The sequence below is a fragment of the Micropterus salmoides genome, unplaced genomic scaffold (assembly GCF_014851395.1).
Source record: "Micropterus salmoides isolate LMB-PRFRI ecotype aquatic unplaced genomic scaffold, ASM1485139v1 Ms_hic_scaffold_1, whole genome shotgun sequence".
Taxonomy (NCBI): Eukaryota; Metazoa; Chordata; class Actinopteri; order Centrarchiformes; family Centrarchidae; genus Micropterus; species Micropterus salmoides.
Window position 1 is genome coordinate 64268628 of NW_024040040.1, and position 26684 is coordinate 64295311.

General features: G+C 44.1%; 1 protein-coding gene across 1 annotated transcript in view; it reads right to left on the bottom strand.

The window, feature by feature from the left end:
- Positions 1-3413, bottom strand: part of LOC119898670 (butyrophilin-like protein 2) — a 29499-nt gene extending 26086 nt beyond the window's left edge. Inside the window, exons 1-2 of the mRNA XM_038712866.1 lie at positions 3078-3413; positions 2896-2991 (exon numbers count right to left, since the gene is read on the bottom strand). Coding sequence (XP_038568794.1) covers positions 2896-2991; positions 3078-3402 — 421 coding nt within the window. The 5' untranslated portion in view covers positions 3403-3413. The remainder of the gene's footprint in view (positions 1-2895; positions 2992-3077) is intronic.
- Between the last annotated feature and the right edge of the window lie 23271 nt (positions 3414-26684).

Consider the following 26684-nt stretch of genomic DNA (forward strand, 5'->3'; position numbering starts at 1 on the left):
TTTGATAACTTTTGAGTTTGTATTGCTGAACTAAACACCATTGGGCAAATTTTTTTTATGCAAGATGTCTGTCTGATAGTGCTGTAGCTAAATTTAAGGATGCGATTCCATCAGCTCTAAATTCATTATCAAGTTCCACCAAACTGGAAAATTCTCGTTTAATTTGGCAAGATAGTCTTAAAACTTATAGGAAGGCCCTCCGTAATGCCAGAGCAGCGTACTACTCGTCATTAATAGAGGAATAGGAACAACCCCAGGTTTCTTTTCAGCACTGTCAGCCAGGCTGACAGAGAGTCACAGCTCTATTGAGCCAAGTATTCCCATAGCTCTCAATAGTTACGACCACGGGGGCCGCCAGGAATTTTGGGCCCCATGACAAAAAAATCTAATTGGACCCCCTCTGCGCGGCTGTTGTCACCAAATCTCTATTACTTAACAGTTCCATCAAAAGCTTTACATAACTCTAATTAAAGGCTTGCAAGTGACTGGCTTCTTGTAGTTCAGTATTAATACTAGCACAAGAGGATTCAGTTCACTATTTGCTTCTCAACTAAATTGCCCTTCATGATGGGAATAATAAAGTCTGTATGAATACATCACTAACGGCCATAATTCAGTCTAAATGAACGTATCAAACTGAATTATTTTAATATAGTCTGTAACTTACATGCAGGCTGAGGTAAGCTGCTGTCCAGCATCCAGTGCAGACAGGAAGGTGTTTTTATTTTATTTATTTCATAATGATAATTATGTGAGAAAATAATTTGTGTTTGAATTCTGTCATTAATAAATTTCATTTTCTTTTTTGTTATGGTAAAAAGAGAGACAGAGAAATCCCCACAGACTCCCTGAATGATGCTAACTGGCCTGTCATGAACACAGTGTTGCTCACTTTCTTCACTGGGACAGGGAGGCTACAGAGACTCATCTGTTGTTAGTCTGCTAAAAGGGGCAGGGACAATGATTTAATATGAATATCTTGCTAATCGTTTTGTTGTCTTTCCTTTTTTGAATACCAGACTTTGGTTTACTAGGCAACATTGTGATCACTGTATTTCTGGCTCATCTACTGACTGCATCCAAACACCGTCACTGATGTGTGTGCTATGGCAGGCTAGGTTGCTTAAAGATGTTTTACCCTTAGTCAGCACCTCTATACTAGATATGATCAATCTATTTTTATCAACAGGCTATGTACTACAGTACTTTAAAGTAGCTGTAATAAACCTCTTCTGAAAAAGCCCAACCTTGATCCAGATGTTTTAGCCAACTAGACCTATATCTAACCTTCCATTTCTCTCTAAGCTCCTGGAGAAAGCAGTTGCTAAACAGCTGTGTGACTTTCTACAGAGCAACAGTTTATTTGAGGATTTTCAGTCAGGATTTAGAGCTCGACTCTACTCAGCCCTGCTCCGTTTTCCATTGCAGATAGTACCCAGAGATAGTACGTAGCTTGTCGTCATAGCGACGCCACACACAACTACCGCGGCGTAATGTTCAACACACACACCAGAGATCCACACAGCTTTCTCTTTTTTAAGTTAAAACATTTCAACATTCCTCAGAATGTAAAGACAGATAAGCGGTATGAAAACCTTCCAGCTGTGTTTTCCTCTGCAGTTGTTGCTGCAGCGGTCTGTGTGACGGCGGGAGCAGAGGGCTCTGTGAGCGGGCGGCTGGCCAGCCTCACGCGCTCCTCCCGCGGGTCACAGCAGGCTTCCCCCGCAGCCACTTGCGGAGCTCCTCAACTCCGAAAATATTCAAGCACTTTTTTGTTCCGCCATCACTTCTCGTAAAACTGTCAATATTTGAAATCTACACAACTGATTTCACCTCAACTTCTCAGAAGTGGATTTAGTGATGAAATTCCATACGAAAACTGTAAAATATAAAACTTTCTGTTGCTGGCCTCTGTCTGGCGCAGCAATGATGATGCAGTGAATAGTGACGAGTCTCTCTGACCAATCAGCAGTCTGTCGTGTTTTCACGTTACATTTTAGTATCCCTCAACTGGCTTGGAACCTCGACGGAGGTGAGGTGATACGAAAAAAGTACCTGGAAGCAGGTACAGGTACAACATTTCTACAACGGAAAACCAAACAAAGGCGAGTCGAGCCAAAGGGCCTCCGCTCAGACTAGCTTGTTTGAGGGCGTGCCTGACCCGCTAGCTGCTTGGCAAGCTTTATGACGCGTTTTCATTGTGATGTCACAAGTAAAGGAAGTGAAGGGCTGGACTACAAACGAGCTGTTTTCAAGCGGTTCTGAGCAGAGCTTTCTGTGGGAGATGGGAACTCCCTTTGGGCTAGACTTTGGGCTTTTTCACTTTGCAAACCTGTTACATGCACAAAAAAGAGATATAACTCAAAAAAGGAGAGGGGAAAAGCCACAAAGCATAATACAACCTTTTTAAAAGGAAGTTTTTCCTTGTCTCTGTCGCCTAGTGCTGCTCTTGGTGGGAATTGTTGGGCTTCTGTAAATAACATCATAGAGTACAGTCTAGACTTGCTCTTTTATGAAAAGCACTGAGATAACTGTTGTTGTAATTTGGCGCTATATAAATAAAATTGAATTGAATTGATTAACATTGATGCATCAGAATTAACAAGCTAATAATGTCAGACAGACATCAGTCACAGGGGACATTTTACAGCACAACCAGTACTTTTGATACTTTAAGTACATTTTGCTGATGATACTTTTGTGCTTAAATGCAGGACTTTTAATTGTAATAGGGTAATTTTCACTGTCATACATTTGCACTTCCACCACTCTGAGTGACGTTTAGAAATGCTCACATTAAATGTTCAGACCTGCTGCACATTTCCACACAGCAGATCATCTTGCACTCAGAGAGGATAAAGTTGGACAAAGAAAGAAATATTACAAGACATTTACCACGACCGTCTGGCTCGGTCTCTTCTTCCTCTGGAGGTCCAGTTGTGCTGGAATAATCTCTCTTTGTCTCGTTCTGCTGGTCTTTTCCCACCGTTTCTAATGAGAGAGGTCTAATTTAGGAACAACGTTATATACACTTTGAATTAAATGAACCTGAACAGTATTAAACTCAGCATGCTCACCAACAATGAGGTCAACAACACAGCTGGTCTTCAGCTTTGGGACAAAGCCTTTGTAAAGTCCTCTGTCAGACAGCTTCACTGAGGAGATGTGCAGAGTCAGGACTCCTCTGATCAGGTCTTCATGGAGGAGAGTCGTCCTGCCTCTGTATTGATCCGTCTGTGGATCAGGATCGTCCTGTTGATGTCGATAGACGTGGACGATATCCTTGTTCTCAAGTCTCGTCCAGTCCACGGTGAAAGCAGACAGGTTGACCGGAGGATCCAGACGACACTGAAGAGTCACATCACCACCTTCTGCTGCCTTTATCAGCTGAGCCTGGTACATGGCAGGAGGCTCTCCTGAGGAAACAAACATTATATTTAGACAGTTTGAAAGCCTCTGAAGAACAGCCTGGTTTCTGCAAAATCCACAACACTGGCCCTCCCAAAGCTTATTTCACTAGCAAGGACCACAATCAACAGATACAATTAAATGATTTATTGATAAAGAAACAGAAGATGTATGATGCTTGCAGTAGCTGAATAGACATTTTAAAGCGTTGTGGGGAAGCTACGAAAGGGAAATCCGCTGTAGCGCCCGGGCACGACGGACCTCCATATAACCCTATATGTAGATGAAGGAGATGAGGAGACCGGACCGAGAAAGGGGTGGGTGGGATGGTTGTGGAATGCGAAAGCGAAGAAGAGGGAATGCGTTGTGTGGGTATTTATGGAAAGCCGGAAGTGACGTCATTGATGTGTGGTACTGCTCCTAAAACTCTGCTGGTAGCCCCACTTCAAAGATTCATTCAGACTTTAGGGTTTTGCAGTTAAAGTGACTAAGTGATAGTGATCTATAATGGAATAGAAATATAAAGACACAAAAGTAAGCATGAGAACGTTTCCACCTTTTGCTACCAAGTAATGACATGATAAAATCAATAGGCTAATTTAATGAATATCACTCTCCAATCACATCTGTGACTCAGGAAATGCATAGAAAACAACTTGACATTTAAACACATCAGCCCACTTAAATACTCCATGGTGACATATTTTATGTCAACAAAATATAATTTTACTGTAACATGTTGCACAATAACATCTACAAATAATACAGAACTTAGAGAAGAAGTATTGTATTTAACAATAACATGCAGGTTTCAGATATGTAACCCATAATTTCCTGCATTCTGGTGTTTTTCTGCACCAATTTCTGCCTTTTCTGCATCAATTATTATGGCAATTGTAGTGAACAACGGTGTGGATTTGTGCATTTTACATTGAATAAATTTGGAGCTACCCTAAATTCCTTTCTCCTCCCCAGAGAAGATGGGGGGGGGTCAAAGTTGCTTTCTCTAAGTGCTTTCCCGACCATAAAACTGGCACCTTTTTGATTCCGAAGATGATAACGCGGGGCCTGACTGTTAAACTGACAAAGGGACACGAGCCAGCCATTGGCATCTCCCTGAACAGCCTATCAAAACTGGCCCCCCCACACACGTTTCCATGGCAACTGACCTTATTCTTTGTTTTATTACCACATCAAAGGGATACTCCTTGTCTCACCTAGGTGTGACAGTGTCCAGACACTGAACTGGACTGCAATCTCCAAAAGACTCAAAGCATCTAATTAAGTTTAATTAAATCTTTAGTTACCTGATTTCGTTTGCCTCTATTTGAGTAGTTAGGTTAACTGTTGTTGCTATCTGTTGTTGATATTAGTGCTGAAAAGAAGTTACTTGTGCAATGTTTTTATTTTCAGCAAGACACTCCTTCATCTAATGTAATCAGTGCTTGTTCATAATACTTTCTTACAAAATCCCTTTAGAAATGATGACAAAGAAATGTTTTACTATACTCTTAATCGCCAGCTTGAATTTAAGGATGAATCAACAATATCCCCGGTTCCTAAGGAGAGACGATCTTTGATTTAATCCAAGCTTTCCTCATGTAACCTGAGCTCCCCCAAGTGGACGAAATAAGTATTACATGCCCTCATCGGAAATGCCGTTAAATGTATAAATATCCTGACCAATAATGTGACAATTGTTTCCTGTTACCAAATGCCTAGAACAGTACAACCGTTCAACCATTGAGGTTCGATTGTGGAAAATATTCGATTATAATACGTGAAAATAGATTTCTTTTCTTTAGACATTTAGAAAGGCAGTCCCATAGGAAACCTGAGACACCCCCTGGGGAACCACGCCCCAGACAACAAAAGAGCGACACGCGACCTCGCGCGCTCTCTCTTCGCTTCGCTGTTGGCTCTCTTCCACCCTGCAGCGTACCTCGCCAGGCAACGCCCTCAGTCGACCAGCGAAACAAACAGGCCCTTTTGTTCTCTTGAAGCAACACAAGTGAAGTGCCGAGACATCAATCTGCCTTCAGTTTGTTTTATTTTCTTTATTTCTTTTGTTTGTTAAAGTTATCAGTCCGTTAAGTTACACAGGACTAATTCAGGAACGACCAAGTTCCATTTTAAGCCTTTTTCGTCGAAGCCAACTTCACCGAGGTCAGACCAAGCCACGTGGTCTCGCCAGCTACAACGAAGGAAACCTGAAAACAGCCGAATTGCCAGACGGAGGAGGCGTTTTCAATCAGACACGGAGAACCCTGGAGAATCCCTAGCAAAAAGCCAGGATCGGCAGCTAGCGTGGGACCCGTGCAACAGGCCAAAAGCAGGCTGTCGACAAGCAGTAAGACTTAACACACGTTCTGTGATCAGATGTCCATTTTAACTCCTAGAATCATAGCATTAGTTTACTTTCATTAGTTCTTCTCTGCCGTATGAGTCAAATGCTTCCCACAGTCGAACCTCCAGGCTCATTGTTCAGCAAATGTTTATGTTCCCTGTATCCAACCATCTTTTATCACCTTAGTTAGAGAATAAATTCACTGTAATATAACCAAGAGCTGTGTGTGTTGCCTATTTATAGTTCCTGCCAAGAGAATTGACCCTTTAGATATGAGACTGACTGATTTAAGATAATTGAGCGATTATTAACTAACTGATCACTAGTAATAATTGTATAATTATTCAAAACTACCTAGAGGTCCGGAGACTCTAGGATTATAACAACTCCGGTGGTGCCCTTAACGAGGAAAAATGATTTTATGAATCTTAAAATTCATAATTGGGTATCAATTCTCATAAATTTATTAAAATGGATAACTAATAAATTTAGGTCTACTACATAATGGAGCCTGCCGTGTGAGGCCTTGTGGCATACTATAATAGACTATACACACAGTCCTGATGCAGAGAAGTTATTATTGAGTCCCAGAAAATTTTTCCCTCCAAAATTTTGCCACTGAAATAATTATCGCCCAGTAAGTTGCTCCCTAGAAACTCTCCTGTCTTCCCTCTTAACGTTAGTGATGAAAGTGTGTGTGAGTTTTGACCATGTTCTTTGTTGTGAAATGAAATGCTTTGTGCAACTTGTTTAGCCGCCGCGTCATTGTTCTTTGTTGTTCAGTACAGAGCTGTAGTGAGCTGAGCTATGAGGACCGAGCTAATGTTAAACTGAATGCATTCCTGTAACGTTACCATTTGAGAAATCTGAGCTAAAGCTACATACAATCCCCGCATACAAGTGGATGAAATGCCCTTTTGGTTGAGAGAAAACTTAACCGATATTGATAATTTTAAGGCCTAATAAGAGGCAGACAGATTACAGTTACGCTGTGCCAATGTGATTTGTTTGCGGCTATAAATAACAGTCTGACACGCTGAGCCGTGGATTGTTATGTTATATGCAAAACTCCGGTATCCTGTTGAAATTAGCTACTTCAACAAATACAGCTGCCCGGCAGTGGAGTCACAGAGTTTAGCCTGTAGCGTTGTACCCACCGAGCTAAGTTAACGCTAAATCGAAGCTTGAAAGCAAGCTGAGTCATTGAAACAAAGGAGCGAGTCCTTCCCCCATTTTGAGCGGGACTGGTGTCCGTCAGTGTTCTGATTTACTGCCGTTGCTGCAACGACGGTTTGCTAACTGCGTTAGCCTGAAGCTAACAGCTGTTGGGTCCGAGGACCAGAGAGGAAGCCGCTTCTTCTTCTACATTGAGAAATAGGCCGCGCCCTAGGCGGAGCCACAGCTCCCCTACTGGCTGGCGGAATAAATTGCATGCTCTGCATTAAATCAACTTCAGCGTCATCAGTGACAGAGATGAGCGTTTGAATCGAGTGAATTAAACCAGACTTTGGTGATAGATCTTGTTAACTTGAGACACAAAAAACCATTGTGTCAACACTCAGATTAAATTAATAAGGAGTGTTACTCCTTAAGTGTAGGATAGAGCACAGGCTCTCCTTTTTTCCTTGAATAACTGCTAACTTTTAAAGATCTATTGGGTGTTTGCTTGTAACAAGGTACTGAGCCAATTTAGTACCCTAACCTAGGATTACACTGAGTAGTTCTGTTAATTTTGATGCAATCTTTTATTCAAAGATTCGCTTTTCTAATTTTGATCCAGCTGTATTTGAATAAAAAGCTTTATTCTCATTACCGCTGCAATATCCCTGATTTTGACTTTGTCATTTTGAAGCCTTTTTCTGTAGTGCTATTTTTGATCCTTGCAGGAATAAGAAATACAGAATAACATCTTGATTTGAATTTTTGTTAACCTTTTGTTGTTTGGACTGACTGGAATTCTGAAACCTACATTAAGCTTGATAAGTTGAATTGATAGCTTTCCAACTAGGCTTTCTTTAATCCTTGTTCATTATAAATGTAATTTGGACTCTGACTTTTATAGCAATTGGAATTTTGATAACTTGATAATTACCAAAGGGTAATTAAAAACCTTCAGTTTAATCAGCTTTGATTTTTTTATTTAATCCACTTTAATCAGCCTGGGATTTTTGTTAATGTAACTTTGAACTTTGAGTTTATTCTCATTGCCTTTGAACTTTGATTTTAGAAATTTAATAATTTTAATCTCAAAATTTTAATTTTTCCGATTTTGAACTTTGATCCAAAATTTAAATTTTCTCAAACAATTTTTTCCTGACTTTGATCATTAAGGACTTTGAGCTTTGATTGTCAAGCTAGTTGTAACATGAACTTTGATTTGATCTATAGCATTTAACTTTAATCCCAAGTGTGATTTAATTTCATTTTCCCATTTTTGCCTTCACCCTAAATTTGAATTTTCAGTTTGGTCATTTAAGTCTGACTTGAAAGTCAGCTTTCCCCAACCAGACATTCCCTTTTTCTCAACTAGTTAACACACTAGCTGAAACTCTGTTTAACTGACTGGCTCAGGTCTGCTGTACCAGCTAACACCTGTAGTCCACTTCTGATTTTGTTAAAGCAAATTGTATAACTGAGTCCATAGATTTGATTTTGATCCTTCTTTTCTTCAGATTCCAACCTTCTAAATTAACTTAAAGGAACACATCAACAGCTCCAGGAAGCTATAGAAGCAACACCCATTTATTTTTGTATTTTTAGGCATATCCTCTGAGTTGACACACTCGTTTGTTGTCTGATTTGGACTCACACCAAAGTCCTTAACCAAACCACTTGAGTACCTGCCTTTGAACATGGCAGACCCACGCTTAGTGGCAGCCAGTGGGGGCGACCCACTGGAACACTTTGACTCCATCTTGGCCCACATGACAGAGACCATGGTACCTGGCTACTCAAGCCAAATACAAGGCACCGATGCGGTGAACCTTGAAACAATTTTTGCAGAGCTGGTAACAGCTGCTCTAGCTGAAGCTACTGGAAGACGTTTCGTCCCTTATCCAAAGGACTTCTTCAGTTCAGAACTGAAGAAGTCCTTTGGATAAGGGACGAAACGTCTTCCAGTAGCTTCAACCAAGTCCAGTTGCCCTTCATTTTAACCCTCGTTGGATAACTATGACCTGGATGACTGAGAATCTTCATAGACAACTGCTCTAGCCACTTCCTCAAAGGACAAAGCCTTGTCCCAGATGCTAGGAAAACTAGCTATTGTAATGTCTGCCCAGTCTAAGCACACGCACCAGCTTAAACAGCAGCTGGAAAACACCAGGCAGTCACTAAGTGAAGCGGAAGAACGCATCACTGACCTACAGGCTCCTTGCCACCTCCCACAGGAGAGTGGAGTCGATGAGGAGAAAATTGAGCTGCAGGAAAAGACCAATCAGCTTGAACACTCACTCTTTCAGCAAGAACAGGAGTTACAGTGGACCAAAAGTAAACTTAAAGACACAACTGAATCTTTTGACCAATCAGAAACCCTCCTTAGACAAGCAGTGGGGGAAATTAAAGAGCTAAAATTACAAGTCAAGGTTTATAGCAAACTTAGAGAAGCTGACCAAAAACGCATGCAAGAAATGCGAAGACAGCTAGAGGATAGGGACAGAGTAACCCAGTCCCCGCTACAGCAGGAAAACAAGGAGGAGGATTTGGCTGATACCAGAAGAGAGTTCCAGCTCTCATGTGAGACGGCCCAACACACTCCCTCCTACAAAACACTCCCACCAGAGAGAGACAAGGCTTGCTCCCCTTTGCCAGCCTCAGGAGGATGGTCTCCACGACCACTCCCACAACTGATCCCACAGGATCATATGACAGAGCGCCAGAGAAATAGCCCTCCACCTACTCAGGTGAAGACGGCTTACTCCCCTCGGCTTCCGCCGCCAACAGCTGACCATGACTTAAGCCCCTCTGACAGGGACTTAGACAAAATCGCTCGCCACATAACATGCTTCGAGCCTGAGTCTACAGGCTCAAATGAGACCAGTATCTATCTAAAAGATATTGAATACTACTTGCGGAAATTCCCTGCTGCCACCACTGACGACAAGATTTACCTGATCAAGGTGACATCTAGTCGAGAGGTCAGCAGCTTTATTGAACGCCAGCAAAGGTATGTCAGACAAGATTCTGACTCGCTCTGCCAGGCACTGGTAGAGGAATATTCTGACTTGACAGCACAATCAGGTCTAACAGCTGCACTTGCTGTTAAGCAAGGGAGGCCAGAACCTCCTCAGCAGTACTACAACCGCCTCAGACAAGCGTACTTTGGTACCAAAAATGAGCCCGATATGGAGGAAGAGTTAAACTTCAAATATCTTTTTATCCAAAACCTCCACCCCACTACCAGTCATCATCTGGGTGTGGCAGCCTGCCCACGCACCCAAACCAGTCGACAGCTACGGGAGTTAGCTACAAAAGGATTTGAAAAGCAGAGACTCACCATGACGAAGCATTCTGAGCCCCATGGTGTCCTCACTCTCAGCATCAATTCCCTACAGGTGGAGCCAAAACGAGCTCCTGGTCTTGAAACACCTGCGTCAACCTGCATCACCTCCCAGAATTATAGACCAAGCCAGAAGCAGAGGTGCAGCCTGCCTCAGCAAAATGAGCATGGTCGACGTAACTCAGAGCCATCTTGGTCTGAGAAGAGCCAAAATCTGAGGCCTGAAACCCATCGGCCCAGGTACACGCCCAACTGCTGTGAAACCCACCTCTTTTCACGGAAGGGGGGACACAAGCAGCACAAATCCCAAAACAATTGGGACAGGCGATCTCAGAGAGCTACACACCAGAGATCCCATTATAGAGACACAAATACCGATGACACTGAAAGTGAGTCTGACACACCCACTTTTAGTAAGGAGGAAATTACAGCGCTTAAGCGCCTGCTCCAAACCCTGTCCAAACAGGAAGACAAGAAGGCAGAGCACTTGGCCGCAGCTGCTGCAAAGCCAAAGTCCCCTTCTCCTGACACTTTGTCAAAACGACTGACACGCTCACACAGATGGACTGAGAGAACCGCTCCCTCCAGGACACTCCTGCTGGTACAGTCCGACTCAAGAGAGACTCCTCTCACAGAGTCCAAAGCCATTCAGGGCAGTCCGCCCTCCCAACAGTTCTTGTGTCACCTTACTGAAAGGGGAGTTTCACGGAAATTCTACCTGCCTGTAACACTCTGGTGCAGGAAGCACTTCTTGATTCAGCTGCAGACATCACTGTAATGTCATCAGCCCTCTTCAGGCAGCTACAGGCTGTGACCCGCTCCCACAAAGACCTGAAACTACAGACTTGTGACCTTGAGGTCCAGCCACTCGGCCCTGAAAACCTCAATCTGACAGCCATGACATTAGTCCACATGTCTATCAGTCCCATGGACCTCATCCACCCGGTGTATGTCTCACCATTTGACGCCATTCCTCTACTCATTGGCAAAGACTTCCTTAACCGCTTTGAGCCACTGCTTGACTTTCAGAACTTGTCGATCTGGGCACAGGTGAAACGACCCCTGCCTATCTCACTGAATACATCACAGAACGAGAAACCCGCCTCTGTGCTTTAGTTACCACTTCAAATGACGCACTGATCCCCAAAACCACTCCACTGGATTGGCCGATCAGCACCGACACTCATGACTGTGAGCTCAGGACTCCAGAGATGGGGCACATGCCTTCTTCCTTGCCTCCTAACCTCTCTATTAACGAAGTGATTCACACTGAGCCTTCAAAGGCTACTGTCAGCCTTTCCTCTTTGCCGCTTACCAGCGACTCTGTTCCTACAGGCAACATGACCAATGACAGACAGATGGGTGCACAAACTGTCACCGCCTTCCCTGTCAACACTTCACCAGAGCAATCCTCCATGACTTTACATAAAGGCATGAGAGGGGGGTCAGACACCACATATAGTCATCCTACAGCTGAACTTGACACCAAGTTTACAGCACTAGGCAAACAGGGTGCTGTTAAAGACACACCCCAGCACTCCCAAGCGGATTTGCTCCCCACCCATCCCACCCTTATGACTTGCGATGCCACCAGAGCCCAGGCAGCAGGCTTGTCTGTGACAGCCGCCCCTGCGCCACAAATCTCAGTCCCTGACTCTCTTGGTGACTCTGACCTAATTCGGCTTCAAACTCTTGATCCCGCCATTAGCAAAATGCTCCTCTGCCTTTCTGACGCAGAGCCTGTCTCCAACACTGAGCTTGATTCCATCCCTGGCTTGAAACACCTTTACCTGGTGCGCTCTTCTTTGCGTGTCGTCACGGGCATTCTCTCGTATGTCTCAGACGCCCGCACTTCACCTGCGTTCGTGGTGCCTCAGAGTCACAGGGGGGTGATGCTCATGCACGCCCATGACTCACCTTACAAAAGCCACAAAGGGTTCAGTGCAACACACAATGCACTAAAACAAGTAGCATATTGGCCAAACATGCAAAAAGATGTAGCAGACTACATCAAAACCTGTAAGGTTTGCTGCCAGTCTCAACCAGCAAAACCGTCCCACAGAGCCTCCTTACAACGGAGAGGCATTTCTTTTCCCTTGTCAAAGACACAATTTGACAGGAGAGAACCCCTAACTGAACCAGCCAGAGGAAATAAACATTTCCTCACAGGCCAAAATAATTTGGACAGCACACAAAGATGCAAAGTCTATAACGACCAAAATGCATCTCACAACAAGCTCCGAAGGGGGGACAGAGTTTGTCATCATATCTCTGCTCCACTAAGGAAACAGGACGGCCAGAGAACAGGAAGACTTGCACACAAGTTCTCTCCCCCACTTGTCGGGAACGATAACGTCCTAATAAATTAATAATTAACAGAAATCCTCAATTAGGGACGATAGCTGCTAGTGGTTAAAAGGTCATTAGAGTTCGCGTGCGTGCCTTGTAAAACAGAACTTGGAAGCCACGGAAGGTATCTTTTTACTTCGGTCCGCCACCCACAGCTCTAGCCACTATTCTGTGTCTCCCTGTTGCAATTTAAACCTACCACTAAATTACCAGTGGAGGTCTTTAACCAATTAAATTGAATTTCCAAAAAATTTCCACCCACCAGGTGGAGCCGCTCTCAACCTGAACACTTAGTCACAAGTGGGGGTTACTGTCTAAATTTATTGTTCCTTAAACCAATTAAGAGTACCTGCTCCAGAGCAGACCTCTTGCAGCAACTGCAGAAATAGAATACCACTCAGGTCAGTTCCTCTCAGGACTAAAAGCCGCTTCTTTTATAAAATTTGTTTTGAAAGGGCTAAGACCCTCAGACTAGACTGTTTAGCCTAAACAACCTTCAAGCTCACTGCAGGTTATGGTTCAGAATATCAATGAATTTCTGAGAAAAATAATGTTGGTCATGCTCACACACGACTTGTCATTTTGTTAAGATATTTGTTTTGCTTCCCAAATTAATTTTCCGCTTTACTTTGTTTCAGGTGATTAAGTAACACAGCAGGCACCTGCTACTTTAAGACTAGCTAATTGGGGTTACCCTAAGTGACTAGCAGAATTAGTAGCCTTAGAAGGACATCAACCTGATCACAGATGTTGTGTTTTGCTACCCTGCTCTGCTCTGCTTGACTCCTTCCACCTGACCAACACATCATCAGCTCCTGACAAAGTGGACCTGCACCTGACAAACCACACATGTTGTTTCTCATTGCGTCCAAAACGTTACCTATCGGAGGGAACATTTTGGCCGAAGGGGGGACTGTAGTGAACAACGGTGTGGATTTGTGCATTTTACATTGAATAAATTTGGAGCTACCCTAAATTCCTTTCTCCTCCCAAGATGGGGAGGGGTCAAAGTTGCTTTCTCTAAGTGCTTTCCCGACCATAAAACTGGCACCTTTTTGATTCCGAAGCTGATAACGCGGGGCCTGACTGTTAAACTGACAAAGGGACACGCACCAGCCATTGGCATCTCCCTGAACAGCCTATCAAAACTGGCCCCCCCACACACGTTTCCGTGGCAACTGACCTTATTCTTTGTTTTATTACCACATCAAAGGGATACTCCTTGTCTCACCTAGGTGTGACATGGTCCAGACACTGAACTGGACTGCAATCTCCAAAGACTCAAAGTTTAATTAAATCTTTAGTTACCTGATTACATTTGCCTCTATTTGAGTAGTTATGTTAACTGTTGTTGCTATCTGTTGTTTATTAGTGCTGAAAATAAGTTACTTGTGCAATGTTTTTATTTTCAGCAAGACACTCCTTCATCTAATGTAATCCAAGCTTTCCTCATGTAACCTGAGCTCCCCCAAGTGGACGAAATAAGTATTACATGCCCTCGTCGGAAATGCCGTTAAATGTATAAATATCCTGAACAATAATGTGACAATTGTTTCCTGTTACCAAATGCCTAGAACAGTACAACCGTTCAACCATTGAGGTTCGATTGTGGAAAATGTTTGATTATAATACGTGCAAATAGATTTCTTTTCTTTAGACGTTAAGTTTAGAAAGGCAGTCCCTTGGGGAAACCTGAGACGCCCCCTGGGGAACCACGCCCCAGACAACAAAAGAGCGACACGCGACCTCGCTCTCGCTCTCTCCTCTTCGCTGTTGGCTCTCTTCCACTCTGTTCTGCTCTCTGGACGCTTCGGCACGCGCCGGCGTGCCTCGCCAGGCAACGCCCAGACTCGGCCAGCGAAACAAACAGGCCCTTTGTTCGCCTGAAGCTACTCACCTGAAGTGCCGCGACATCGATCTGCCTTCAGTTTGTTTTATTTTCTTTATTTCTTTTGTTTGTTAAAGTTATCAGTCCGTTAAGTTACACTGTTCTAATTCAGGAACGACCAAGTCCCATTTTAAGCCTTTTTCGTCGAGCCAACTTCACCGAGGTCAGACCAAGCCACGTGGACTCGCCAGCTACAACGAAGGAAACCTGAAAACAGCCGAATTGCCAGACGGAGGAGGCGTTTTCAATCAGACACGGAGAACCCCGGAGAATCCCTAGCAAAAAGCCAGGATCGGCAGCTAGCGTGGAACCAGCAACAGGCCAAAAGCAGGCTGTCGACAAGCAGTAAGACTTAACACACGTTCTGTGATCAGATGTCCGTTTTAACTCCTAGAATCATAGCATTAGTTTACTTTCATTAGCTCTTCTATGCCGTATTAGTCAAATGCTTCCCACAATCGAACCTCCAGGCTCATTGTTCAGCAAATGTTTATGTTCCCTGTATCCAACCACCTTTTTATCACCTTAGTTAGAGAATAAATTCACTGTAATATAATCAAGAGCTGTGTGTGTTGCCTATTTATAGTTCCTGCCAAGAGAATTGACCCTTTAGATATGAGACTGACTGACTGATTTAAGATAATTGAGCGATTATTAACTAACTGATCACTAGTAATATATATATATATATATATGTATAATTATTCAAAACTACCTAGAGGTCCGGAGACTCTAGGATTATAACAACTCCGGTGGTGCCCTTAACGAGGAAATTTTGATTTTATGAATTTTAATTCATAATTGGGTATCAATTCTCATAAATTTATTAAAATGCATAACTAATAAATTTAGGTCTACTACATATTATTTTTATTGTTTTTTTTGTTTGTGTTTGTTTGTTGTTGTTTTTCTCCTCCCCAAGCCCCCTCTCTGTTCTATTGCAGGTTTCGTTGCTTTCTGCAATTGGTGTTTCCCACAGCTTTTCCCTGTTGTCCCCACCTTCCATCCCCTTCTCTTGCAGGTGTTGTCCTTTCTCTGTGCTGTTTGTTTGTGCCCCCCCATCCCCGTGTCTGCCCCCCTGTCCGGCCCGGTGACAAATCAATACATAATTAAATAAATAATAAAACAGACAAAGGAGTATTTTAATACTCTCTTGTTAAAGTAAAATCTGTCTGGCACAATATGGTATCCAGGTCATTATACTCTATACCAGGCTGCTGGGCAGGACAGGTTTAAAAAAAAAAAAAAAAAAAAAGGCATAATAGCTTTGTCCCATGATTGCATAAAGTTTCCATACACGGCGGGTGAACAGGCAAACAAGAAAGCTCAATTTGCAGCCATGTACGGTTTCCCAAATGTAATCAGTGCTATTGACTGCACTCATGTTGCCATAAGGGCATCGAATGTTAATGAAAATGCTTTCATTAATCGAAAGCATTTCCATTCAATCAATGCCCAAATTATTTGTGATGCAGACATGTTGCTCACTAATGTGGTAGCTCGTTGGCCTGGGTCAACCCATGTCTCATTCATTTTAAGACACAGCAGTGTTGGGCGCAGACTCGAGGCTGGTGCTGTGCGTGATGGCTGGCTGGCGCTATAGTGGAGCGCACCATCGGCCTGTTTAAGGGCAGATGGCGCTGCCTCGGCTGCACTGGAGGGAGGTTATAGTATACTTCTGGAAAGGTGTGCCAAATCGTGCTGGCATGTGCTGTACTACACAATGTGGCACAGCTTCAAAACGTGCCTCTACCCCCTGACGCTGATGGCTGTGTTGGCCCCGACCCTGACCCCCATCCCCAGGCATTTGAGCCAAATGCTGCTGCTGTGCGCCAGCGTTTGGCAGTGATGTGTCGCTTGTGAAGAACAACAAAAGCTGTGGAACCATTATATTGTTTATTCAAGAATCCCCTCATTGTGCAGTTTATTTCAGTTCGCCCAACTCCTTGGCCACCTCTCTAATTGAGTTAATGACTTCCCTCTGCATTTTGAAGACTGCGTCGCTGAGGACACGGCCGCTGCTGGAGGGTTGAGAGCCGCGTGCCGTGGAGACGCTGGGCCCAGACAGCTGCTCAACTGCAGCATCGGAACCACTGGCCCCGCTGAAACACACCTCTAATACAGAGGCAAAATAACATCACAGCTCTTCTTGCTCAACAAAATCTCTCTTCTACTTTACCACCAAGAGACATTCCTCTTTCTGATGGTGAATGGCACTTGAGAGAGCAGTGGAAAGAAAGACAGACAACTACAGTGACGGCCTGCATTTCCTAGAGCAATACACCAGAGGGCATCCAAAAGATTTAGTCCACAGCTGCCAACATTTGCCTCCAGGTGAGGGCTATAAAAGAGCAAAGGATCTACTTAAAGAACATTTTGGTAATGAACATAAGATTGCCACAGCATACATGGACAAAGCATTTGCCTGGCCAGCGATCAAGCCAGACGATGTGAAAGCATTGCAAGTGTTTTCATTATCCCTTAGAGGTTGTTGCAATGCAATGGAACAGCTCACCTATACGGAGGAGATTAATGTTGCTTTCAGTATGAAGACCATTCTTCTGAAACTGCCTTACAAGCTCAGAGACAACTGGAGGAATAGGGCATGTCAGCTTCAGGAACAACATGGATGCCGAGCTAGTTTCTCTGATCTAGTAGACTTCATGGAGAGACAAGTGAAGATATTTTCGGATCCACTTTTTGAAAACATCCAGGATGCTAAGACAACTACATCTGTCAAAGGCTCCACCTTTGCTAAAGCAAGAGAAAAGTTGAGACCAAGAGGAAGCAGTTTTGCAACAACTGTAACACCTGTAGAAACACCAAAACAGGAAACAATTGTATCTGCCACTAATTCTCCAAATTCCTGTTTGTTCTGTGATAGAGGTGGTCACACATTGGTGCGGTGTCCACAAATCAGGAAGAAGATGCACAGGGAAGAAATAGACTTCTTAAAGGAAAAGGGAGTGTGTTTTGGATGTTTGAAGGTAGGGCAATAGTCGTTTGATTTGTGACGTGTGCAATAAAAATCATCCTGAAATACTTCACATTGAACAAAAGGACATGGGAAAGAAAACAGAACGGAATGAGAAATCAATTGGGAGCAATGCTGTTCTCTCACCTCATACATGTGGGCATATCGGGGCCGGTGAAGAAGCCTGTCTGCACGGAAAGCTTGATGAGAAGACTGAATATAACAGGAAAAAGAAACAATATTCTTCTGCGTACAATGAACCAAGTGAAACTTGTGACCAGTCACATCTCAGGTTTGGAAATATCAAGTCTGGACAAAAATGATTTCATTCAACTGTCCAATGTATTCACACATAACACAATGCCTGTTTCCAAGCTCAACATTCCGAGACGAGGAGACCTGATACAATGGCCTTACTTGAAGGATGTCAAGATTCATGAAATAGACTCTGGCATTGACCTGCTCATTGGCACAAATGCTTGAACCTTGGGAAGTGGTCAATAGCCAAGGGGATGGACCATACGCTGTGAGGACCCTATTGGGGTGGGTCATCATTGGCCCCTTGAGAGGAGACAACGACGTCGGGGATGAGAATGGCTGCCCTGTTGCTGCTGTCAATCAAATGTCTATTGTGAATCTAGAGGAGCTACTGGTTAAACAATACAATCATGACTTCAATGAAGGAACCAGCAAGGAAACAGAGGAAATGTCCAGAGAAGAGATAAAATTCTTGGATATGATGAATCACTCAACAAAAATGACAGATGGTCACTACTGCCCAGACTTACCTTTCAAGCAAGAAAATCCCAGCATGCCAAATAACCATTGCATAGCAGAGCAGCGCAGCGCATCCAAAGCATGAAATGCAAGTTTGGTAAAAATGAGATGTTTCACAATGAATATACAACTTTTCTCAAAGAAATGATATGCTGAAATGATACCAGTAGATCAACTGAATCGCAAAGATGGGGAACTCTGGTACATCCCACATCACGGGGTGTATCATTCAAGGAAAGGAACCTTAAGAGTGGTCTTCGAGTGCGGTGCTGGGTTCAAGGGAACATCGCTCAATAAACAACTGTTACAGGGAGTACTCATCAGATTCAGACAAGAGCCGGTTGCTTTGATGGCTGACATCAAAGCAATGTTTCACCAGGTCAAAGTGTCAGAAAAACATATTGACTATCTGCAGTTCCTATGGTGGCCTGATGGTGATGTGCAGCAGGATCTCATCGAATACCGGATGAAGGTACACCTCTTTGGAGCAGTGTCATCACAGAGTTGTGCAAACTTTGCACGAAGAAAGACAGTTGAAGACAACAATGCTCACTTTCCAGCAGAGGTTATAGACACCGTAAAGAACAACTTTTACGTAGATGATTGTTTGAAATCCATGTCCTCAGAACAGGACGCAGTTCTTATGGTAAGAGACCTGACTGCTCTCTGCCATGAGGGAGGGTTCATACTGGATCAGCTACAGCCGTAAAGTATTGGCATCCATTCCACAAGAAAACAGAACCAAAGAGACAAAGGAGTTGGACTTGGACAGGGACAACCTGCCGAGGGAAAGAGCACTAGGATTGCACTGGTGCGATGAAACAGATGTGTTCATGTTCAGAATTGCTGCACAACCACGAGCATACACCAGACACGGCATCTTTTCCGTGGTTGGCTCTGTATACGACCCTTTAGGATTCCTAGCTCCGTTTATTCTGCCAGCCAAACTGATTATTTTCATCCCATCCAAGGTTTTTCTTGGATGGGATGAAAACATACCCCAAACTGTTTCTCAGCAGTGGACAGGATGGCTAGCAGATCTGAACAAGATGAGAGAGTTTAAAGTGGACCGTTGCATGAAGCCCACAAGCTTTGGTCAAATCAGAAATGCACAGTTACCCCACTTTTCAGACGCCAGCGAGAGTGGATATGGTACGGTTTCATATCTTAGACTGGAAAACAACGACAAGGAGGTGCACATTGCTTTCATGATAGGGAAAGCAAGCGTATCACCATTAAAGCAAGTAACGATTACCAGATTGGAGCTCACAGCTGCAGTTCTAGCCGTCAAAGTTGACATAATGCTTCGGAAGGAATTATAGCTTCAACTGGAAAAATCCATCTTCTGGACTGATAGCACAACAGTACTGAAATATATTGAAACCAAACGTCCCGAACATTTGTAGCAAACAGGATCTCCTTTGTAAGGGATGCTACTGATGTGTCACAATGGAGATATGTTAGCACAAAGGAAAATCCAGCCGATGAAGCCTCTAGGGGGCTAGCAGCAAACCGCTTCTTAAGCTGCAAGAGATGGATCAAGGGACCAGAGTTTCTCTGTCAACCAGACAGAGAATAGCAGAAACCTCATTTGGAAACTGCAATCTCTGCCAATGATCCAGAAGTCAAGCAAGACATCACAAGCAACCTCATTGTTAAAGGTCCATTGAACCCTACCAGCTCTCTGATAAGCTATTTCTCTTCATGGAGAAGTCTGACAGCTGAAGCTTGGCTATTTAAGGTAAAAACAACTATCTTACTGCTGACTAGAAAAAGAAAGGAGATTCAGACTGCTGCGAGTAGCTTTAAAGATGAGTCCAGCCAACTAAAGGAGATCTTAGTCTTTAAAGCAACACTCCAAAGACAGTGTTTACATCCTGAGGGTCTGGTGCAAACAGAACGTGCAGTCATCTCTTTCAGCCAAAGACAAAGCTTCGAAGAAGAACTATCTACGCTAGAAGCTGGTAAAAATGGTGTTAAAGGGTTAAAAGAAGCAGTCATCTGTATAAACTGGACCCGGTGTTGGATGATGGACTTCTGAGAGTAGGTGGTCGCCTGAGTAGACTAGCGATGCCCGAAGAGGCCAAGCACCCAGTTATTCTCTCGAAAGACCTGCACATATCCACACGATTGCTAGGACATATCCATGAAAATCTTGGCCACGGAGGAAGAAATCATATGCTTTCTTGACTCCGTCAAAATACTGGATTATCAAAGCTAACTCGGCGGCAAGAGGGATCATAACAGACTGTGTTGTGTGCAAACGACAGCGGGGAAGAGTTGGAGAACAGAAAATGACAGACTTACCCCTGAAAAGGATTCTACCAGACAAGCCTCCATTTACAGATGTAGGAGTAGACTACTTCAGTCCTACAGAGATCAAGAGAGGACAAAGTCTTGTTAAGGATATGCCGTAATCTTCACCTGCATGGCAAGCAGGGCAGTACATCTTGAAGTTGCATATACTCTTGACACAAGCTCCTGCATCCATGCATTACGAAGATTTATCTGTCGACGAGGTCAAGTGTTGTCTTTAAGATCAGACAATGGCACAAATTTTATTGGAGCTGAAAGAGAATTGAGAGAAGCACTCAATGCCTTGAATCGGGACAAAATCCAGACTGCTATGCTTCAGAAGGGAATAAAGTGGTACTTTAACCCACCAGCAGGATCTCATCACGGAGGTGCATGGGAACGTTTGATCCGTGCTGCGCTCTGTTCTTAGCCAACAAGTTCTGGATGAAGGATTGCAAACTTTAATTTGTGAAGTTGAAGCAATTTTAAATGATCGACCCATTACAAAGCTTTCTGAAGACCTAATGGACCTAGAAGCACTCACCCCAAACCACCTTCTTCTTTTGAAAACCAAGCCAGTACTACCGCCTGGACAAGTGCAATACATGGAAGATCTCTTCTGGAAAAGGTGGACACAGGAGTACTTACCTTTAATCCAAGAACGACAGCGGTGGTCAAAGGTGACGTAGTTGTGGTGGTTGACTCCACTGCACCACGAGGCTCCTGGTTAATGCGCAGAATACTGGAGACGAAAGCAGATGCACAAGGCCTTGTGCGTACCATTCGACTTCAGACAAAAAACTATGTACTAGAAAGACCAATAACAAAGATATGTCTGATTAAAGAGACTGAGATTTAGATAAAGTAAGGACTGGTGGTACATACCAGATCCCAACAGGTGCCATGTTCTGGAACCTCTGGCCCTAAAAATGACTATTTTGAAAAAAGAAGACCCAAGAATCACTAAAGGAGATTAATTGCCAACACATTCCTTTTTTTTCCTCTCCGGGAACCATCACCTTATCGTGGTGGAGAGGTTTGTGTGCCCCGGTGAACCTGGAGGCTGTGTTGTTGGGAGCCTAATGCTCCTGGTAGGGTCTCCCAAGGCAAAGTGGTTCCAGGTGAGGGGCCAGACTGACTCTCCATTCTTTGGACCCACCATCCACCATGGCTCTGGGGACGTGGAACGTCACCTCTCTGTGGGGGAAGGAGCCAGAACTTGTGTGGGAGATGGAGCGCTACCAATTAGATCTGGTGGGGCTGACCTCCACGCATAGTCTCGGTTCTGGAACCGTACTCCTTGATAGGGGATGGACACTAATCTTCTCTGGAGTTGCTCAAGGTGTGAGGCGCAAGGCGGGTGTGGGGATACTCACAAGTCCCCGGCTGAGCACCGCTACGTTGGAGTTTACTCCGGTGAACGAGAGGGTTGCCTCCCTACGCCTTCGGGTACTGGGGGGGAAAACTCTGACTGTTGTTTGTGCATATGCACCAAATAGCAGTTTAGAGTATTCGGCCTTCTTGGAGACCCTGAATGGAGTTCTGTATGGGGCTCCAGTAGGAGACTCCATAGTTCTGCTGGGAGACTTCAAAGCGCATGTGGGCAATGATGGAGATACCTGGAAAGGCGTGATTGGGAGGAACAGCCCCCGTGATCTGAACCCGAGTGGGTGTTTGTTGTTAGACTTCTGTGCTAGTCATGGATTGTCTATAAAGAACACCATGTTCGAGCATAAGGATGCTCATAAGTGTACATGGTATCAGAGCACCCTAGGCCGAAGATCAATGATCAATTTTGTAATCGTTTCATCTGATTTGAGGCCGCATGTTTCGGACACTCGGGTGAAGAGAGGGGCAGAGCTGTCAACTGATCACCATCTGGTGGTGAGTTGGATCAGGGGGTGGGGGAAGACTCTGGACAGACCGGGTAAGCCCAAATGGGTAGTGCGGGTGAACTGGGAACGTCTGGAGGAGGCCCCTGTCCGTGAGATCTTCAACTCAAACCTCCAGCGGAGCTTTTCTGGCATCCCTGTGGAGGTTGCGGACATTGAACAGGAGTGGACAATGTTCAAAACCTCTATTGGTGAAGCTGCAGCAGAAAGCTGTGGTCTCAAGGTCTTAGGTGCCTCAAAGAGGCGGTAACCCTCGAACACCGTGGTGGACACCGGTGGTCAGGGAAGCCGTCCGACTGAAGAAGGAGGACTTCCGGGATTTGTTGTCTCGGAGGACTCTGGAGGCGGTTGCAAGGTACCGACGGGCCCGAAGGACTGCAGCCTCTGCTGTGGCAGATGGAAAGCAGCGGGTGTGGGAGAAGTTCGGAGAAGTCATGGAGAAGGACTTTCGGTCGGCACCAAAGTGTTTCTGGAGAACTGTCTGCCATCTCAGGAGGGGGAAGCGGGGAACCGTCCAAGCTGTGTACAGTAAGGATGGGACAATGTTGACCTCAACTGGGGAGGTAATTGGGCGGTGGAAGGAACACTTTGAGGAACTCCTAAATCCGACTGACACGCCCTCTTTAGTAGAGGCAGAGCTCGAGGCTGATGGGGGATTCTCGTCAATTTCCCTGGTGGAAGTCACTGAGGTAGTCAAACAACTCCACAGTGGCAAAGCCCCAGGGATTGATGAGATCCGCCCAGAAATGCTAAAAGCTTTGGGTGTGGAGAGGCTGTCTTGGATGACACGTCTCTTTAACATTGCGAGGAAGTCGTGTACAGTGCCCAAGGAGTGGCAGACTGGGGTGGTGGTTCCCCTGTTCAAAAAGGGGGGCCAGAGAGCGTGTGCCAATTACAGGGGTATCACACTTCTCAGCCTCCCCGGTAAAGTCTACTCCAGGGTACTGGAACGGAGGGTTCGGCCGATTGTCGAACCTCAGATTGAAGAGGAACAATGCGGTTTTCGTCCCGGTCATGGAACAACTGACCAGCTCTTTACTCTCACAAGGATCCTGGAGTGGGCTTGGGAGTATGCCCATCCAGTCTACATGTGCTTTGTAGATCTGGAGAAGGCGTATGACCGGGTCCCCCAGGAGATACTGTGAGAGGTGCTGCGGGAGTATGGGGTGAGGGGGGCCCTTCTCAGGGCTATCCAATCCCTGTACATCCAAAGCAAGAGCTGTGTCCGAGTACTCGGCAGTAAGTCGGACTCTTTCCAGGTGAGGGTTGGCCTTCGCCAGGGTTGCGCTTTGTCACCTATCCTGTTTGTGATATTCACGGACAGGATATCGAGACGTAGTCGTGGCTGCAGTTCGGGTTGCTTGGGATCTCGTCACTGCTTTTTGCGGATGATGTGGTCCTGATGGCATCATCGGTCCGTGACCTTCAGCTCTCACTGGATCGGTTCGCAGCCGAGTGCGAAGCGGTTGGGATCCCCCTCGGGATCCCCAGTCAGAGCTGGTTAATGTGGCTCGGGAAAGAGAAGTTTGGGGTTCCCTGCTGGAGCTGCTCCCCCCGCGACCTGATCCCGGATAAGCAAATGAAGATGGATGGATGGACATTCCTTTTTTTTGTTGCTTAAAAAAAACAAAAAAACAGGTGTAATGCATATAGCTCCTTTAATTATTTTTTGGTAATTGATGTATAAGACAATTAGGGGCCATTTATGTTTATTATTGCCATGATATTTATATTTGTGTTTTGGACACTGGGTGGCAGTACTTAGATGCACATGGTTGTATATAGAGGGTATAGGTGACAGGAAGTGGCAGGCACAGGTAGGGGGAGCACAAACACTTCTCACCAGACCACAGAGCCAGAATACATGCAAACAACTGGAAACAAGATAAGAAACCAACCGGTATGTTCATCTGTTTGTACTATTTACTATTGCAATAAACCTCAACTGCAATAATCTGTCTAGAAAATCATCTTGTGTGTTCTACCTGTGCATGATGGCAAAGAGACTGGAAAACAAAGCTAAAGGTAAAGCGAGGAAAAATTGCCAATACACCTGGAGAAACACAAACATTTTGTTCAGTGGTGCAAAAAGTGCTAAAACAAAATGCGCTGCCTCCCCTCAGCCCTTTCCTCTTAAATATACCTAAATATTCAGTTTACTAAATCAGAACACACAGAAAACCAGTAAGAACCCACATTTCTGAAGCTGAAAATGTTGGCATTTAAATTAACTTGTGTTTTCAGCTCTTGACTAGAGAGAGTTTATTTCTTTATTCCTTGACTCGTGTTGAACGGATGTAAATGTTTGATACAGATCAAAGTTAAAAGAATACTAAATTAAATCCGCTGCCAAAGCAAAGTGCAGATGAGGAGAAAACAAGTCCATGCCTGGTGCGGCCTATCTGACCAAAAGCTGACTGATTTTGTGAGAAGACGTGGTCTCAGGTTTTTCTGAGCTTATCCTCGACCTTTAGTATAAACCTTTTAAAAGTCGTTTAAAGTGTAAACAGAGCTAAACAAAGCCAGATTAGTCTCATGTCATCATATAATAAGTACTAATGTAGATGAAGCAGTGTCCAAACAGTAATGGCTTTTTAACGTTGACCAGTTTTAATTTTCCTTTTTTTTGACCGGAGTCGATGTTTAAACTTACCGGAAGCAAACGGTGAAACTATCAGCGCCAGTAAACAATAAGTTTCCAGAGTCACGTCCATTATTAAACTAACGTGGAGAGTAAAAGCAGATAAAGTTCCGGCGGTCCTTAAACACGGACTGGATTAATGAAAATGATTTTCCTGCAGGTTAAATTCCCCGCGACATGGCGCTACTGTAAGCCAATCAGAAGGGAGGAAGAGGGCGACTACAAATTTAATTTATATTCTTCCCTTAAAAATACAATATATTAGGCTAATTATTTAATTATGGGCGACATATATGTATTATGAGAGAGCGCATTTTGACTTGGTGGATTCACTATCACACCCCTATCAGAATGGTGCAGTCGGACAAAAACTCTTAGGCTACTGTTGGAAAATACTGAAAATAAACTCCCATTATTGCTCTAATTTTACTTGTTTTATTCTACCTTTATACAAAACAGGAATAGATAATAATAGATTTTACTTCGTATAATGTTATAGTATGTGCTATGTAAATACTACAGTTTATTACATCCACCTAGCTCATCTAGTAACTGGTAGAGTTTTGTAATATACACATCTAAAATCAGAGGTCTGTTTGGGACTGTAAATTGCACTTTATCGAAGCTGCTGAAGTCAACATGTGTGTGTGTGTGGCTTTCTGCCTGATCACAAGTGTTTTCGATTGGTTTCGGTTTCACATGCAGCATGCAATCCCAAACATAGGCCTACAGGTTATGACGAGTTTTGCATGCCTGCCGAGAACTACATGCACCTCCAAAATCCTGCTTTTAAACGCTATAATATTCGTTGTGGGGTTCATCAATGGTGATAAATTATTCTAAGTATATGTTTTATGAACGTTTAGAGTCGTTAATAATTTATAAAACTCAGTAAAAGTAGCATTCCTTGAGATTCAGCGAAATTATGTGGTGATAACCGCTTTTGATCAGTGTGCACAACAAAGTGTCTGAAAAGGACCTTAAGAAGTGGATGCATAATTCGGCAGAACAGATGATGTAGGCTACCTGCCGAGATTTGCACCCACCTCTTTTCTCAGCATAAATGAGCGTTACCACCCGCGAGGTGCAGGCACTTCTCGGCAGGCATGCAGAATTCGGCACAACACCTGTCACACAGTCTAAAGGGGATAGCCTATATACACCAGCGGAGTAATAACGTAATGCACAGCGGAGTCAGACTTAAATAATAAAACGACTTGTTTCTCGACATGTTAGAGAACACAGATATGTGGGAGGGATTCTGAATGTGCAGAAAGTTTTCAACATGAGCAGAAAACCTGCTGAAACACAGGAACTATTAGTCCAGGTGTTTATAGGCCTAACTAAATTCAAATGAATTAATTTATCATTGAGGTGAAAAGGTGACACATTTAAAGAGAAAAAAGACTCGAAAGAGGAGAGAAGTCTAATGTGCTGCTGACTCAGCAGGGATTTTATTATATTAGAGAAGTTGATCTAAAGGAGAAATTTCAAATCTCGCTCAGGGCTCCAACTCGGTCAGGACAGGCCCTGATGTGGCAATATCAATTCATAATATATCAATTCAGTTGTGATGTCCTACAGTCAACATTAAATATTCAGAAGTGGTCTGTCA